This window comes from Papio anubis, chromosome 4, assembly GCF_008728515.1.
Source record: "Papio anubis isolate 15944 chromosome 4, Panubis1.0, whole genome shotgun sequence".
Classification (NCBI taxonomy): domain Eukaryota; kingdom Metazoa; phylum Chordata; class Mammalia; order Primates; family Cercopithecidae; genus Papio; species Papio anubis.
The window spans coordinates 42,324,043-42,342,084 of NC_044979.1; the positions used below are offsets into that span (position 1 = coordinate 42,324,043).

General features: G+C 41.2%; 1 protein-coding gene across 3 annotated transcripts in view; it reads right to left on the reverse strand.

Annotated features, from left to right (window-relative positions):
* Window positions 1-2,142, reverse strand: part of CAV1 (caveolin 1) — a 36,070-nt gene extending 33,928 nt beyond the window's left edge. The window contains exons 1-2 of one of the 3 annotated variants that reach the window (XM_021935079.2): window positions 1,120-1,353; window positions 227-391 (exon numbers count right to left, since the gene is read on the reverse strand). In XM_021935079.2, coding sequence (XP_021790771.1) covers window positions 227-328 — 102 coding nt within the window. In that variant the 5' untranslated portion in view covers window positions 329-391; window positions 1,120-1,353. 3 annotated transcript variants of the gene reach the window in all.
* Between the last annotated feature and the right edge of the window lie 15,900 nt (window positions 2,143-18,042).

Here is an 18,042-nt window from a genome sequence, read left to right on the forward strand (position 1 = left end):
TGGGGGGAGATGGGGGAAGGAAGATGTTACATTTCTGCCGACCACGGAAGCTCCCACATATCAAACCCACAAAACTCTGTGTGTGTGTGTGTGTGTGTGTGTGTGTGTGTGTATATGTAGGGGGCGGGGTGGGATGTGCATGCACGGCAATGCTAAAGAAGGATGCACGGGCTAACTGCCAGAGGAGAGCTGTCCCGGCCCTTCCCTGTTGGTCGCCTTGGCTTACCTTGACCACGTCGTCGTTGAGGTGTTTAGGGTCGCGGTTGACCAGGTCGATCTCCTTGGTGTGCGCGTCGTACACTTGCTTCTCGCTCAGCTCGTCTGCCATGGCCTTGTTGTTGGGCTTGTAGATGTTGCCCTGTTCCCGGATGGGAACGGTGTAGAGATGTCCCTGCAGAGGGCGGAGGGCGGACGGCCAGGAGGGGGAGGGCGGCAACGGCGGTGGGAGGAAAAATGCAAAAAGAAAAACAAGCGATCAGAAGTCAGCCTGGCAGCGGGGGAAACCTCGAGCTCAAAATCGAACTAACCGCTCCGACAGCTACGGCTCGGTGCACAGAAACCGCCTGCGCGCAGCCAGCTTTTTAAGAGGATCTGGCAGAGCACACCACACCCCTCCGTACCCTGCAGGGCGCGCCTGCCTCCCCCGCCCGCCGCCAGGGGTCAGGGCAGGCCCCGCCGCGCGGTCCGCAGGCCCCCGCCCGCGCACGTCCCGGCTCAGCCGGCAGGACCCGCAGGACCCGCAGGACCCGCAGGACCCCGGCGGCGAGGGGGCAGCAGCAGGCTTCTCCCGGACTCCCTAAGTTGCGCCGCTCTCGGCCCGAGCGCTTCACCTGTTTCGCGTTCCAGTCCCCGGCCCCTATTACTCCTGCCCCGGTAATCCCTTCCAGCTTTATCTAAGATCCAACAGCAGCCGCCCGACCAGCGGAATGTTCCCTTTATCGCTGCTTCTTGGCCGCGTCCCCCTCGCACCTGCCCGCGCCCCCCACCCTGCCTCGGCCCTCTCTTGTCCCTCCACCGCTCTCCCTGCCCAATCCGCCGTGAAGATCACAATCCCGAAAGTCCCCATTTCTGGCGGAGCCAGGTGCCAGACCCCCTAAACGTCCTAGAACTCAGTCTCACCTGCGCAGCTCCCACGACCCCCCCCCCAGAGTACTCCCAGGCTGCGGGCGAGTTGCTGAAGGGCAGCTGCGTGTTGTAAAACGAGGTCTCCACACCTGGGCAGAGCTCCAGCGCGTGGAGGGCGTTGGAAGTGATGGTGGCAGTTTGGGGAGGGGAGGTCCACCCCTCTCAGAACACCCCTGCCAGACGCCAAGATGCAGAAGGAGTTCTTGAGATGGTTCAAGAACTTTGGAAAGTGCAAACACACTGCGCGCCGCCTCCTCGACCTGCCGGTCTGGACGCCTGGCGAGGAGTCTCGGGGACTGTCCCCAGGACTCGGGTAAATGACACCACCACCCTGCACTCCACCTCTTCGAACCCCCAGCAGGCAGGGCCGGACCGCGGGGGTCCCGCGACAAGGGAGCATCCTAGACCCATCCAGAAAACGCGTCCTGGGTCCGACAGACCCAGTCTCAGGACCCCAATCCCCTTTTCCTTGTTCTCCTAGCTCAGGGGCTCTCTAGGCCCCCTCCCCATTAGGAAAACATAAAACATTCCTGGCTTCTCTTCACCTCCCCGCCCAGGCCCATTCCTCAGCGGTGCCAATGCCAGAGGAGTGCTCCGAAGTAGAGAGAGGGCTGGGGCCAGGGCAGCAATCGGGATATTTGGAGAGGCAGATAGCAGAAGCGGACACTCCCCGCGCGCCCGGGCCGGCGCGCCCCCACCGATGCCTACCTCCGAGTCTACGTATTTGCCCCCAGACATGCTGGCCCGTGGCTGGATGAAAGCTCTGAGGAGGTTTCCCTGGGCTGTGATTTAAGGGAACTGAGGAAGGAAGATCTTGTATTGTATGGGGGGAAAAAAAAGGCGCTGACGGGGGGCGGTGGCTGGGAGGGAGCCTCCTGGCCGCCCGCCAAGGGTTTGTTCTGCTCGCGGTTGGCCCGGACGTGCGCTGCGCCGGGTCTAGGCACATCCCCAAGGTTCTGGCAGCAGAGGGCGGGGAGAGCCCGCAGCGAGCAGAGAGCGAGTGAGAACGTTTCTCCCGCGCTGGGGTGCTTGGGCAGATTATTTTAAACCTGAGGCAACATTTTCCCTGCTCTGAACCACCAAGAGGCGTCCCGGGGAGAGCGAATGTTTTCGCAGTGCATCATCTCAGCAGGGGTGGAGGGAGCCAACGAGCCTGTAGAGATGCCCAGTATGGGCAACCAAGGCGGCAGAAACAATCCACAATCCTGCCCTGTCCTAAGCCGTCCCTTCCCACCTCCCCCATTCCCCGCCCATCGCCCACGTTCCATCTCTGCCTTAAGACACATCTGTCTCCCTGTTTCACAGAGGGAGGGATGAAAGATGATTAGGAACCTTTAGGTACATTTCACATCTAAACTTTGTGGATCCCTTGTGGAAGGAATCTGTGTGGGTGCCTGTGGTGTACTTTTGGTGACACTCGTTTACATCTAGTCGGTGTGGATGGAAACTTAAGCAGGCATGCAGAATTTAACATTTCCCATCCGTTTCTGAAATGTCTCCCAAACGCTTCGAATTAAGAAATGAAGATCTTTAACTTTTCTATAATTTTATTACCGATATTTTCTGGAAAAATGGAATTTTATGCCAACAGGTTATGCCATATTTGCAAAACACACAAAATATTTATAATTGTAGAATTATTTAAAGCTTCAGGTTTATTACCAGAGAAGATTTTTTTAATGTGCTTGGCTGTGAGGAAAGATTTAACTTTTCTAATTGACTAGACTTTTAAAAAATGTGGTAGCGATTAAAGTATTTTATCTGTTCCTGAATTTGGGGCTTCTCTCTTTACTTTTTTGTAAAGAAGCACAAAATGAATTAAATAGTAATCAGTCATTTTACTCTTGAGCTGTAATTAATCAGGAAACTCATTATCCAAAAATGGAAAGGACATGTTACCTACGCTTCCATATGCAGTCGAAAGTCAAAGTGTCACTTGAAATTATTTAAAAAAAAAAAAAAAAAAGCTGGAGTACACTTAAAGGGGCACAGGTTAAAATTAAAATAGAGAGGGGAATGTGGATTGGGAGTAAGAGGGAGGAGAAAGGGAAATGGATGGAATGCTGAAAGAGTTGATTATCTAGTTGGAGAGAAGACACAAAAGTATAAAAGAACTATAAAGGACAGGCTATTGTTGGAAGCAAAATTTTTTGGAACAAAAGATCAGTTTTAACTAAGAATGGCAGGGAAATTGTCACAGTGTTACAAATGTTGGCATGCCTGTAATTATGTTGGCCATTCATGATTAGCAGACTAAAGATCTTTCAAAAGTTGGGTTTTCCCAAATACCACATTAGTGGGAGCTAAATGATGAGAACTCATGGAAATAAAGAGGGAAACAGCAGGCACTGGGGCCCACTTGAGGGATGGAGCATCAGGGAGGGAGAGGAGCAGAATAACTATTGGGGAGTAGGCTTTGTAGCTGGGTGATGAAATAATCTGTACAACGAATCCCTGTGACACAAATTTACCTATTTAACAAACCTGCACATGTACTCTTGAAACTAAAATAAAAGTTAAAAAAATTGGAATGTTTAAAAATAAGCTTATTTATGAATAAACAAATAATTGGGATTTCTCTTTTTCTTTCTTTCTTTCTTTCTTTGTTTTTTCTTCCTTCCTTTCTTTCTTTCTTTCTTTCTTTTTTTTTTTTTCCCTGACAGGGTGTCCTCTGTCACCCAAGCTGGAGTGCAGTGATGCATTCATAGGTCTCTACAGCCTGGACCTCTTGGGCCCAAGTGATCCACCTCAGTTTCCTGATAGAATGCTGAAACTATAGGAGTGCACCACCACACCCTGCTGATTTTTCAAAAAAAGATTTTGTAGAGACGGGATCTCACTCTGTTACCCTGTCTGGTTTCAAACTCCTGGCCTCAAGCAATCCTCTTGCCCTAGTCTCCCAATGTGTTGGGATTACAGGTGTGAGCCACCACAACTGGCCAAAAAGTTGCATTTTCTTAATTTCATTTCTGCCAGATTGCATTTCTAAATTCTTTGAACGAATTATATTAACAAACATTAACAAACACAATATACTAGAAAAGGACTGTCAGGTTCAATATGTTCTATAGTACCTAGCCCACCTCTAATGACTGCCATAAGTTCATTTAATTCTTCCTTCATACAAGTCAGTTGGGGTTACGTTCTATGGAAAAATGTGGAAACCACTTCCCATCTATTGTTATTCAGTCTTCAGCTGTGATGAGTAATGTTAACTGTGAAAAAAGTCAACAGGAACACAGAGGGAGCTTGTCCTGCATTCCAGCAAGAAAAGGACTTTCCAGGGAGGCCTTTAAGTGAATGCTTAACTAGTACTCAACCGAGGGAAAGCAATCTCGCTGGGAAAGTCCATGTAGAAAAGTCTAATCAACAGCAACACATGGAATCGTAATGATCAGTGAAGCGTTGTCAAAGCCAAAATGCATTCCTAATGAGAGGAAAAACCACAAACTCTTCATTAACCTGCCTCAACAAGAAGCTGGCACCAAAGAGAAACACATCTTAGTCTGGTTATAATAGCTGACTTAGAGAAACTGCTCTAGATTTATGAGAAATAAAAGGAGAAGAAGAACATTGTTAGCATAGGTACAAAATTTGAAATGAATAGATGATATAAGCAAAACTGTTTTTCTTTGATTCCCACACAGATAACTTTAGGCTTGGAGGCAAGTTAATAACTTTCTCCAAATCATTTACTTAAAAAATGAGTAGTTGGCAATTCATTTTCCCTCTATTTTTCTTTTATTTTCTTTTTTAGAAGCAGCATTAAAGGTCATCCCGGTGGGTGTGGTGGCTCACACCTGTAATTCCAGCACTTTGGGAGGCTGAGGTGGGCGGATCACGAGGTCAGGAGATCGAGACCATCCTGGTTAACACGGTAAAACTCCGTCTCTACTAAAAAATACAAAAAATTAGCCGGGCGTGGTGGCAGGCGCCTGTAGTCCTAGCTACTTGGGAGCCTGAGGCAGGAGAATGGCGTGAACCTGGGAGGCGGAGCTTGCAGTGAGTGGAGATCGCGCCACTGCACTCTAGCGTGGGCGACAGCAAGACTCCATCTCAAAAAAAAAAAAAAAAAGAAAAAAGAAAAAAAAGAGGTCATCCCCATGGATTAGAGGGCACTAGAAATATAGATCTAAAAGCCATGCAAGCGAACCCAACCAACCATCTGAGAGATGAGGACACTAAAGCTTAAATACACTAAAAATACCTTTTCCTAAGGAGTTTTGTTGGATAATGAAATATTTTGCAGTTGATAAATCACTAGAGCACCTGTTAGCAGCTTCTGAGACATGAGGTTCTGAAGCAGGCTAGTCAGGGTCAGTTTATGGCAAAAATGTGAAATTCATTGCTTTTCATGTTCTCTCATCTCCTCTTCTATGTCACTTTACTCTGGCACAACTCCTTCCCATCCCTGCCACCATCGGTTCTTTTCACATTCTTGGCTACGTTCTTTTAACTACCACTACAAGATTTGGAATGTAAAGGTTTGACCACTTTCAATGATATCAGTGGTGTTAAGAAGCAGGCATCTTTCCAACATTTCCCAACACTCGGCAGTCCAAGACTTCCCAAATGCGCCTTTGGCAATGCGTTCAGAGAAGGAATTCCAGCTTGGGTTATAATAGGAGTTATTATCAGGTATGATATTATAAAAATGTAATAATCAGTATGGAAGAGCCACCCACCAATCATTTCAAACTTCGGCCGTGGCACTAGAGCTGTGCATTAGAGTACTGCTGGTTAGTTGCTGAATCATTAGGAGGTAAAGGGTCCTCAGGGGAAGGGCAACATACATTTCAGAGTAGTGACTATTTACATGCAAGTGTATAAACATGCCAACGTTTTAACCATCTGTGTGTAAGTACATAAACATGTCATCTTTTAATGATCTCTGAGTCCAGCTCAGTATTTACTCTGTTTATCAACATCACCACCCCATAGGCCTTCTGCTGTTCATTGCATCTGCTGAACCCCATTGAGGCCTCCTTCCTACAGTTGCCCATGTCATATGTGGAAAGAAATGGCTTTCTGGATGAAGACTTGCCACATCACCTGACCCCCTTCTCACCTTGTTCTAACTTGAAGCTTCCGTGGATTGGGCTTTTCCACTTTGAGTGTTTTAAATAATTTTTTCCTACTTATTTTCTTTAAAAAAACAAACAAGCAAACAGCGATTTTGTGTTTAAAAAATCTTTCTGATCAAGATGACTAAGAGTTTTCTTTTCCTACTATTTCTTTAAATTAACTTTACTTTATTTACAAAATGAAAACTACCACTGATATCTACCCAATAGGAGTGTGTAAACTTTAGTGAGGTGATGTATTTGAAACTCTGAGGATACTGCAAAAAGCACAATAGTTGCTAGGGTTGAGGGAACACATTTTCGTCCACAAATGTAAGATTCAAATAAACATATTTTACTTCAAAGTATTTTAAATTGTAAAATAGTTCAATTATCTGAGATATGGCAAAGTGTATGATGGACACCTGCCACCTAGCTTGATCAAGTATCATTCTGCCTTATTTACTCCAGAGCTTTTAAAACAGAAAACATTATAGATACTGTCAAAGTCCCATGTGAATTGTAACTTTCTCTTTTTCTGTAACTGAACTTAATTTCTTTTACAAAGCCCCATTCCTTCAGGCGGCAGGAACTTAATTTCAGTCAATTTCTAGTTTCTTCCATTTTGTCCTAAATTCCAGGGGCTTATGAGGTGACCAGGAATCTTTGGTGTGGCTGTGGAGGAAGGTTTCTTCTTTAGCTGTGCATCTTGGCATCCACTGATGAGTATGGCACTCTGTCCCTCCTTGTTCATTGATCCATTCAGGAGAACAAGAACTGCACTGTCCTTCAAGATCATTGAATGTGTCCCTTTGGGCCAGAGACACTTTCTTGCTATTTCTGTTCCTTTCTTGGGGCTCTCTGCAAACAAATCTGACGAATCTGGGTGGGCAGGTCTGATGCAACATGGTGGAACCTCCCATGGTGAGCGTGATGTAGAGAACAGAATGAGTCCTATGCTCTGTTATGGTGCAGAGAAGCTCCAGAGTGTCACTGCCCCCATGTGCCCTATCTTGAAACAGAAGGCACAGATACCTTTGCTTTTCGATCCTTAATTGATCAGGGCCCACCCTGGAAACACCCCTGTCAAAAACTACTTTGCTTCTTTTCCCAGTTTCTTCTCCCTTGAGCAGGAAGCCTTGTTCTTACATCTCCCACCAATATTTTCATGCCATGAATCCCCCAGGACCAGGATTTTGGAATTAAGAAAAGCCTTATCTCTGCTTTTGTGCTATAAAAATTCTTTCACAAGGGTAGATGGGGTAGGGGAAAGCTCCAGGGGCAACCAGAAAAGAACATTGATTAGGGAAGTGTCATCTTCCCTAACTTTCCCCTCTTTCCCTTCAACCAAATCTTGCCAAGATTTTTGCAAGTAACATCTCTAAGAGCTGCTGTTTCTGGGTTACAACAAACTCTCAAACTCAAATTTCACATGTGTAATTTCAAAACTTCTGCCAATAATTACATTTCATTGGTAGCCTCAATTGAGGCTTTTTAACCTAATTAACTCCAAATATTCATAGTGAAAGAATATGTTTAGCCTTTAGCATTTCCTATATCACTTTACAATTTTATTTGTAAAATATTTTGTTATTCAATACAAAATAAATCTGATTGGTTATTTAACACAATGGAAGTAAGGTTAATTCTTAAGAAAGCTTTTGAGTAGCAAATCGTATGTTGAAAGTGCAATTCTTTTTTTGTGTCCTAGCTAAAATTGCTAGAGGAATAGCCATATTGTGACTGCTAGGCCAGTAGGGCAGATGTGGCTTTGTGGCCCTGTCTAAAGGGTATCACAACAGCTCAGTGAAAGCAAAAGATGAAGTGACCCAACATGTTTTTGTTGTCATTTATCTGACACATATTTATTTTAAGGGTATACCAATCAATTATTGCTGCAAAAATACTGCATAAGTAAACTACTACAAAACTCAGTGCTCTAAACAACCATCATTTTTATCATAGAGCTATAGGTTGGGTTGGCTAGGGCCTGGCTGATCTATGTGAGGTATCTGGGGCAGATCCACCTCTCACCACTTGGTACGTCTCTCCTCCTTCTTGGACTAGCAAGATGATTGGGAAACATTCTTCTCTTGCTGCGTGAGCAGCAGGGACATAAGAGGACAAGAAAAAACATGCAAGGCTTCTAAAAGCCCACACTTGGAGAGGCACACTGTCACTTCTGCCTTGTTCCCTTGGTCAAGGCAAGTCAACTGACTTAGCCCAACATCAAGGGATGGGGATGGAATTGCCACCAATGATGAGGCCATGGCAAGGGATGTATGAAGAACTCAAATATATATCACATATGTATGGTCATTAGAGGTTTTTTTTTGGCTTTGAATTTTATAAGTTTTAATCTAACTTTTGGATACTTACTATTTTTGCCATTTATTACTGCTTTCTCAGAAAGCTTTATACAGCATACTAAAATTTTTTCCATTAAACAATTGGTAACAAAAACAGAAATCCCTTAATCACAAATCAAATGCGAACTTCTAGATGAAGATTCTCAAATATGATGCCTGACAGAGGGCCTCAGAGAGAGGGGTTTGGGATGGTCACAGATACATTCTCTTGCCTTAAAAGAGAATGGGTTTTCAAGACAGTTGATAATTTATCTTACTGAAATAATAATTAGGCCATTACCTTTCCTCAGAATTCTTGGCTGGTGAAACCCAAAAGAATGATTGATTTTAGGTAGCTGAAACTAGCCTTTAGAGTGCCAGCTTTTGTATTTCAGTAATTTCTGACAAAAATCACTCTTTAAAACATTAATTTTTGGCTGGGCATGGTAGCTCATGCCTATAATCCCAGCACATTGGGAGGCCAAGGCAAACGGATCACCTGAGGTCAGGAGTTAGGTCAGTCTGGCCAATACGGTGAAACCCATCTCTACTAAAAATATAAAAATTAGCTGGGCATAGTGGCGGGCACCTCTGATCCCAGCTACTTGGGAGGCTGAGGCAGGAGAATTGCTTGAACCCAGGAGGTGGAGGTTGCAGTGAGCCGAGACCACATGCCATTGCACTCCAGCCTGGGCAAAAAGAGCAGAACTCCATCTCAAAAACAAAAACAAAAACATTCATTTTTCTCCTCCCTGCCTTTTAAAACAGAGTTGGCAGAGCATAGGTGCTTGCCCTAGGCCAACATTCAGTAGGGCTGCTGAAACTGCTGGCATCTTCCTCCTACTTCTTCACTGTTTTAATGAAGATCTGGAGAGATGCTGCCTGAAACCAGATTTCAGAAACAAACTTCCAGTTGCAGAGAATTCCTGAAATAGTCTCATTGGTATTTGTGCTACAGCGGGCAAAGTGTCATCATTATTATTCTGGATTTAGAACTAAATCTGATGAAACTTGTGCTTGTCTTTGAAAATGTAGCAAAATTTTGCCTTTAAAGGTAGGTTATCTCAAAACGTACACCCTTTCTTTATCTTACTTTATCTTATTGCAAAATTTTGTTCTTTGAGATAATATTTTCTTTTTAATTCCATTAAAAACAAACTCAAAAAGGCGATATGATTTACCAGTATAAAAGTAAATTCAAATATTGAGAAAATGTGAAGTGATAAGCAAACCAAATTTCATTGAGTTATTTTCATTTATGCTTAAAGTCCATGAAAAATGTCATTTCAATTCATCACCTCATTATGATGACATATAAGAAATCAAACTAACTGCCATGAAATTGAGTGGATTATAATAACCTTACCAAAATAATGGCTACCATTCTCTAAAGACAGGAAGTCTTAGTCTAAACTGGGAGCCAAATACTAATATAACCAAGGGATAATGTATTCAGTAAGCATGAAACGAGAGGTCAATAAACGCTTGGCTTATTTTTCATCTGGATAGATTTATATCAATAATAAAAGTAAAAATTATAGCCCTACCTAACAAAGACTGAAAATATTTACTATAAGGCTTGAGCTTAGCAATTTTCAGAAAAATTATGGTCAAGTGGTAAAACAAATTGTTACTCTCCATCTAGTTGAGAGATGTAAAATATTTAACTATACAACGATTACGTTTTCTCCTATTCAAGCAAAAGAAAATTATGACCACCTTTTAGAAGTATAGAAGCCCCATAAATGTTATCCAAAGTATGACTAAGTCTCAAACCTAGTAGGACAACAAAATAATGTAATACGATGTAACTAGTACCTAGATTTAATATATATTTAACATAATATAGCTTATATTTGAGAAATGTACCATTTTATAGCATACTAGTAGAGCTTTTAAATAGCATATTAGGGAAACATATATTTTATTATTAACAAGTAAGTAATTAAAAAATCCATTTTGATTTTAATGAAATGATAAAGAATAAAAATGACTTTAGCTCCTTAATACTACCCCCAAATTATAAGGAGATATTAAACTTCCATGTTTTTCTTAAGTTAATGTAAATATTTGGGAGTAGTTCTCCACAGAAGCCCTTTGTTTTGTAACCCATCTGGCTTTAAGTCAGGACTCCATTATTTAACAAAGGAAACTCTCTTTCCTTTTGGCCCTTTCCCTAGTAAATAAACCATTTATCAGGAGTTGGTTTTACCTGGGGAAAATTTATCTCTAAACCACTCCTTTTGAGGCAATGATGCTTTAAAAGAGTAAAGTATTTTACTCTTTTAAAAGTATACATATATATGTAATATATATATGTGCTTATATATACACACATATTATATATGTGTATGCAAGTTGATTTTTCGTTTTTTTTTTTTGACAGTCTCATTCTCTTGCCCAGGCTGGCATACAGTGGCATGCTTCACGGCTGACTGCAGCCTCCACCTCCCAGGCTCAAGTGATCCTCAATCTCTCTGGTAGCTGGGACTACAGGTGTGTGCCACCAGACTCAGTTAATTTTTATATTTTTGGTAGAGACAGGATTTTTGCCAGGCTGGTTTTGAACTCCTGGACTCAGCAATCCATCCACTTCGGCCTCCCAAAGTCTACGATTACAGCATAAAATAAGGTCAGTCTTTAAAGACTGTGTGTGTGTGTGTGTTTATATGTGTGTATGTGTATGTGTGTGTATGTTTATGTGGTGAACATACACATAAGTGGTCTGCTCTTCATACAGAATTTTACTTTCTTAAAATCACGTGATGAGTTTGTTTTTTCACTAATTTCAGGGAAAATCTGTGATTGCAACATCAGCTTTTGTGCATACTGGAGAATGGGGTTTATTTCTGCACTGCTGGCTTTGCCTTCAAGCAACTCAGCTAACTTCAGAGGGAATGTGAATGTGTTTTAAAGCAGGTGTGGGGGATTTAATTTTTGGACAGCCAGTAGAATATCTTCATAGAGCCAAACAAATGAACTCTCTGTTAGTTTCTTCTTTTGTCTGTCTGTAGCTACTTTATCTTCATCTCTTTCCATGTCTTACTCAAGCTGCTTACTGGATAGATCCTTGCTACTCAAAGTTTGATTTAGGGACTTGCAGCCTCAGCATCCAGGGAGCTTGTTAGAAATGCAGAATTCCAGGACCAATCCCAGATTTACTGAATCTGAATTGACATTTTAACAAGATCCCCTGGTGATTCCTATGCTCATTTTACTTTGAGAAGCAGTAATGTAGGGGAAATAAAAACTTTAAACCTGAAGATGTTTAAAAAGGCAGAAGTTATGCCAGCAAATATCACTCTCCTATGTAAGAATCCTGAATGAAGAACAAAATTCCACAAATACAAAAGGAGCCTGTACATCATGGGAAGAGCAGTAGCACTGCAGGCTGGATGACTGACAGGGAATCCCAACTCAATAAACAAACGAACATACTATTAAAGAAATATTTGTAAGCAAATTGAAGGAAACATCATTTAAGGGGGAACCCTACAGGCTAAGTTGGCCAAACTGCTTGCAGGGAACTGGCAGTTCTTTCTATTTCTATAAACTGAAGGCTTCTTGGAATGTGAAATCAAGAATTACAAACTGGGCAGTAGCCAGGATTATTATTTTTTAATTTATTTTTGCTATGAAAGGACTTGAGCTATATTAAGTTGTCTCGTTGACCACACTCAAAAGATATTGGTGAATAGCAAGAATTGAGGTGGCACCAATCTATTAGCTTCATAAAAAGAGCAATTTCTTAGGGCTGCTTCAAAGTAGCCCAAACCTAGCCTGCATTTTGGAGAGTCCCATGCCCTGCAGAGTTCATTGCAGACGTGAGGGATTTTCCTTTCCAATTCTGAATATTTCTTCAACTCTAAGAACCGTAAAATCATGGAAATCAATAGATCCCTAGCTCATCACACAGCGTAGAGCCTGATCTGCATCTGATCTGCTCCAGATTAATGCTTACTATTGCCAAAGTTCTTCCAGGAAAATTATTTTACAATCTTCTATTTGCCATTTTCCCTTGTTTGAATATGCTTATGGTCACAGTTTTCTGTGTTTGTGTGTGCCTAGTAGAATAAAATTATGGCTTAGGATAACCCTACATAGGATTTCTCTTCCTCAGAAAAAAAAAAACAGCTTTAATAAAAATCACTTTACACAGTATTTTTTTTTCCTAGGACCCTTCAATCACTTCCAGCACAAATAATACCAACAATGCTGGTACTTTTTTAGCAATCTAATTTTAAAAATTGTAATCATCATAGGATTTTCCTCATCTAACTAAAATATATATTAATGATTCAGTTGATTGCTCACTTGTTTCTTCTATATGATAACAAATTACTTTTCAGTGTTTTATTTCCATTGCTTTCATCATGCCCCTCACTCCACCCCGTCCCATCCCTTGCATGGCCCCTGCACATACAACATGTGAAATTGATTGAATAGACTAGAAATTCTGTGGGGATCTTTTCATCTTGTTTATGTTACCTAACCCTGAGTAATGTGTACTATTCCTATGTCTGCCCCCAAAAGGCTATAGATAACTGGAGAGAAAGGGTTGGTTGCATCTGATGCTTCTTTTTATGTATTCTAGTGTCGTGATTTCCCATTTTTAATATAATCCCTGACTTTGATACTGATTGTTTTACCACTATCACTTTGTGAGAAAACACGTAGGAACTGGGTGCGATGGTACGCACCTGAAGTCCCAGAAACTGGGGAGGCTGAAAAGGGAGGATCACTTGAGCCTAGGAGATTGCACCACTGCCCTCCAGCCTGGGTGATAGAACAAGACCCTGTCTCTAAAAAATAAAATCAAGAAAATTTATCGTGAGCAAATTATTCAATAGGAGAAAAGAAATTCATATATGGTTTTCCCCAGGATCTCCAAGATAAAGTAACTGAAAATAAAATTGGGTAACATATTAAAGGATGTACAAACTGACAAGAAATTTCCAACAAAATGAAGAAAAATACAAAATAAGGATTCTGTCTAAAAAACAATATGCTTAGTCCAAACTGAAATTTTTTGCTGTAATTATTAATATTTTACATGTCAGGATGTTTAGCAGTGAGAAGAAAAATCATCACTGGGCTTTTAATACATATTAGGGAAGTCTGCGTGAAGGAATAAAATTCTATAAAATTTACAAAAATGGGAATAATGGCATTTGGGAATGATTTTTCTGACTTTTGCTGGAGTGTAAGGTCTAGAGCTCAGATCCTAAGGAGAAAGAAAGGGTGTGCCCTGAAAAGTGGCGTATAGGGCTGGGGGAGGGGCTCAGGGATTAGACAGAGGCAGAGTGAGGAGGGTACATGAAGCCCAGGTGCTAGCTTGGGGGAGCTCTTACAACTGAGGACACGAAACTGCCTCCATTGATGGGAGAATGGAAAAAAGGTGCTTCTCAGAGTAGGAAAGGTGGCATGATTGAATGATGAATGACAAAAGAAGATTTTGGCTGGAAGTCGTAAGAACAGCCATGGACACATTCTTTCAGGAATTAGAAAATCATCTCTACAGTGATTAAGAGTGTGGACTCTGATGTCAGGCTCTCTTGGCTCAAATCCTGACTGTGGTCTAGGGCAAATTCCTTAACTTCACAGCATCAGTTTCATTATCTGAAAAATGGGAATGACAGTAACATTCCCATCGTAGGGTTATTGTACTGATTAAGTAAATGCCCAGAAGATTATAAGTGCTCAACAAACATAAATACTCCTGTTATTGTTTGTACTGAGATCAGAGGTCTCCCAGTCATATAACGCATAAAGAATTTCAACCAGTTTCCTCCTCAGTAAAATAAGCATGGTGGTTATTCCTCATCACTTGCATCCCTGGGATATGGTGTGTGCATCCCTGCAACCTTCCAAATGACTCCTTGTTTCACTGCCCTAGTTAGCTGAGACAGCAGTTGGCTGGAACCGATGTGCCAGTCAGTTAGAGAAACAGGTCCTGCATACTGCCCTTCTCTCCCCTTTTGTTACTGGTTGGTGCTTGGTGACAAGTGACTGGGAGGCAGGAAAGAAAAGAATGCTCCAAAGATGACCTGCTGCTCTCACCTCTTCCTGATCCATTTATGTCTTAGAGAAATATTTGTCCTTGGCTCTGTGCTGTTTCCCGCTCTGAGTCATGTCTCTTCCTTTCTCCCATCATCCTACACCCCTACCTTTTCCTATAATGGCAAAATGATTTCTCCAGTCACGCAGCTGAGCTGAATGACCTAATACGTCCACGTCCAAGCGCAGGCAGATAGGTGTCCCTGTCCTATTTTTGGTTAATTGTTGAAGTGGTGTCCTCTGATTTCTCTGACTGCAGCATGGTCTTTCTTTGCCACAGACATGCCGCAACAGTCAACAGCACAGAGAGGCAAGGCGAAAGAAGACACAGATAGATGGTCACAAGTTACAGTTTCATTTTCATTTTCATTTTCAGGCTTCAGCATTGTCTTTAGGGCACATGGTTCCAGCAGAGCCCTCATGCCTGCTCCTAGGGTCCTGTTTATTCAGTAAGACAAAAGCAACTTTCCTTTGTGGATAAAAAGAAAAGTCTTTAGCTGACTTCAACTTCCTCCACTCCTGCTACGATTCCATGCCCCTTTCACTAGGGATTTGGGTTGTCCAAAAGCAAAACTGGGAAGGCTGAAGGCCATGTGATTGGAGCCTCTTGTTTCCCTTTTCTGTGGCAGCTTTCTCTTTGGTGACATCTCTTTTAATCAGTGTGTGGGACTCTCATGTTGTGCTCAGAGCTCTTATGCTCAGTTCCCATATGTAGTTTTTGACACTCCTTTCTCAGATCATTTGTTCACCTAAAGTAAATAGATGACTGCTAATAGATTGAAATGTTACCCCACTCAAGGGTATGTTTCACTTTAAAAAGTGTCAAGATGTCAAGTTCCAATGGCAGCATTTCAGATACCATCCAAAGCAAGAGATTAAAAATGTAGCAAGGGGTGCTTTATTTTGCTCATTTTGCTATTTTGGGATGAATAGGGAGAAGAAATTGGGATGGTTATAGTTGCCAAACTTATTTTTACTCCTAAAAAATATAAACTGAATATCTAGTATACCTGTATCCTTTACCCCTCTTCTGTCAAGTTCTTTCTCTGTCCTCCCTTCACACATATACACCTTGAAGGGAAGAAGTGTGCCCAATCCTGATTTGTGATAAATTACATTCATTGTGGTAATTTTTCTTTGCAGTTCTACTTACTATTTTTTTAAGTTTCTTAAAGTAACGTGTAACCCTGTAAAAATTCTGTAAGCACTTATTATCTTAAACAAACATTCTAAAATGATAAGGTTGCAAGCTAGAAAAACTGAGCTATTATTTGTTTGATTTCTCCATTATGTTATTTAATTTGTTCTGGGATTCAAATGAGACAATGTGTTTTCTAAAATGTAAAACCCAAATAAACAATGTTTCAGTGTTATAAATTTCAAAATGAGGAATAGAATAGTAAATGAAATAGTAACATTCTAGAAAGCATGATAGTGTGTTTCCAAACAAGTTTCTAAATGCTAGGGCTTTCTACCCCTGAAGAATTAAAAGTAAATATTAGATAAGAGAATGGAGACTAAAGGCAGGCATTACCCCAATCGATAAAATATAAAATTGTTTATATACGTTTTAGTTTTCCCAACTTAATGATTCATGAGTGAGAAAATGGTGGGAAGGAAATTTTTATTAGAATCCGTACATTTCAAATCCCTGTTGTAAATGAAGAAATTACAAGGTTGTAGTGCAATTCCCACTCCCAGTTCTGTAATTATCCCAAGATTTCTCCAGTTATTTATTTACATAATCATTCATTCAGAAAATATTGATGGAACTCGTTAAGTACTGGGCACCATTTCAGAATGCTAGCAAAGGTGAAGTGATGTTTTTGGTTCTCAAAAATCTAAGTAGCAGTCTAATGGTGTTAGTTAACAGGGTTACTTTTACAACGTGACAGGTGATAATAGGAATTTGTGCAAGATTTTAGATGTAGACACAGAAGAGGCACTTAATGTGGAAGAGTTTTGGAAGCAGATAAGAGTGAGGCAGGCATGAGGAGAAAAGTAATGCTGGCATGGGGCAGGAGACAGTGGGTACACGGGAGTAGCACGGGTTGTTCAGTAAAGTTACAGAAGAGTCGCTAACGATGACAATGGGTTGATAATGAACGTCTTGCATACGTTGCTCAAGAACTTGCAAAATTATTCTCAGGGCAATCACATAAAAATTGATAGTTTTAAGCAGGGAAATGACAGGGTAGTCTTGGTGTAATCATATTTTTTTTAAAGAGAAAGATGGATTGGTGATCATATTGAAGGCAGGGAGTGAGGTCAGTTAGGAGGCTGTGGCAAATAGCTGGGCAAAAGAGAAAGATGGTAGTGATTATGGTGGCATAGCAGTGATTTTGATAGAAAATCTTCAAATGAAATAGAGTCATTCCTCGGAACCCTCGGGGGATTGGTTCCAGAACTCCCCTGCAGATATAAAAATCCTGCATACTTAAGTCCCATCATCCCTGCAGTACCCAAGGAGATGAAAAGTCAGCCCTCCTTGTCTGAGGGTTTTGCATCTTGCAATACTCTATTTTGGATCCAGTTTGGTGGTAGATGAGGAACCTGTGGATACGGAAGGCTAACTGTATTTACTGAAAAAAAATCTGAGCATAAGTGAACTGCACAGTTCAATCCCATGTTGTTAAAGGTTCAATAGCAAATTCTAATTAAGATATAAAGTAACTACTTTTTTGAGAAATTCATAACAATAATGAAGACTTACAATTGATAAAAATCTTAGGATCTCTGTTTTAACGAATTGAGGCCAAATACAGTCTCACAATCAATGGAAGGGTGAAAAGTATATGCATTAATTATTGTATTTATAGCACACCTATCCTGTAATTGATTGAAAATTCACTGATTAAAAAAAATGTTTTTGGATTGGACAGTTAGGTTGGTTTTCATATACATAGCCAAGTCTTCATCCTATTGAAGTCACAGAAAACAATGAGATGGGAAGCTCCGGAGAGACCATTTAGTTCAATTCTTTCATTAACGATAAGAAAACTGAGAACCTGAGGGGATACACCTCAATAATGGCAAGGCTGAGACTGGAATCCAGTTGCCTGACTTCTACGGCAGGGCTTTTTTCACTACACTCCAGCAACTTTCCAAGAAAGGCATCAAAATAAATTAATGGGATGTGGATGACTATCAAAAAGATGAATTTTAAAAGTTCCTCAAATCTATAAAGAACATTTTAAAAAGCCAAGCACCTGCTTTATTATTATAGGTTGGTCATTTTTCCAGATGAACTGACAAGAAAATGTATGCCAACATCAGCAACTACTCTTTACATACTCACTTTCCAAAAATAATTTTGGACTCTAGTCTAGCTTCATAGTACAGGTATCCAAGTACATGTGATTTATATTGTTACTTTCTTATTTTAAAAATTGGAAACAGAAATTTCAGTTTATTTAGGATTAGCAAGAAAAGACTTTATAAAAAAGAAG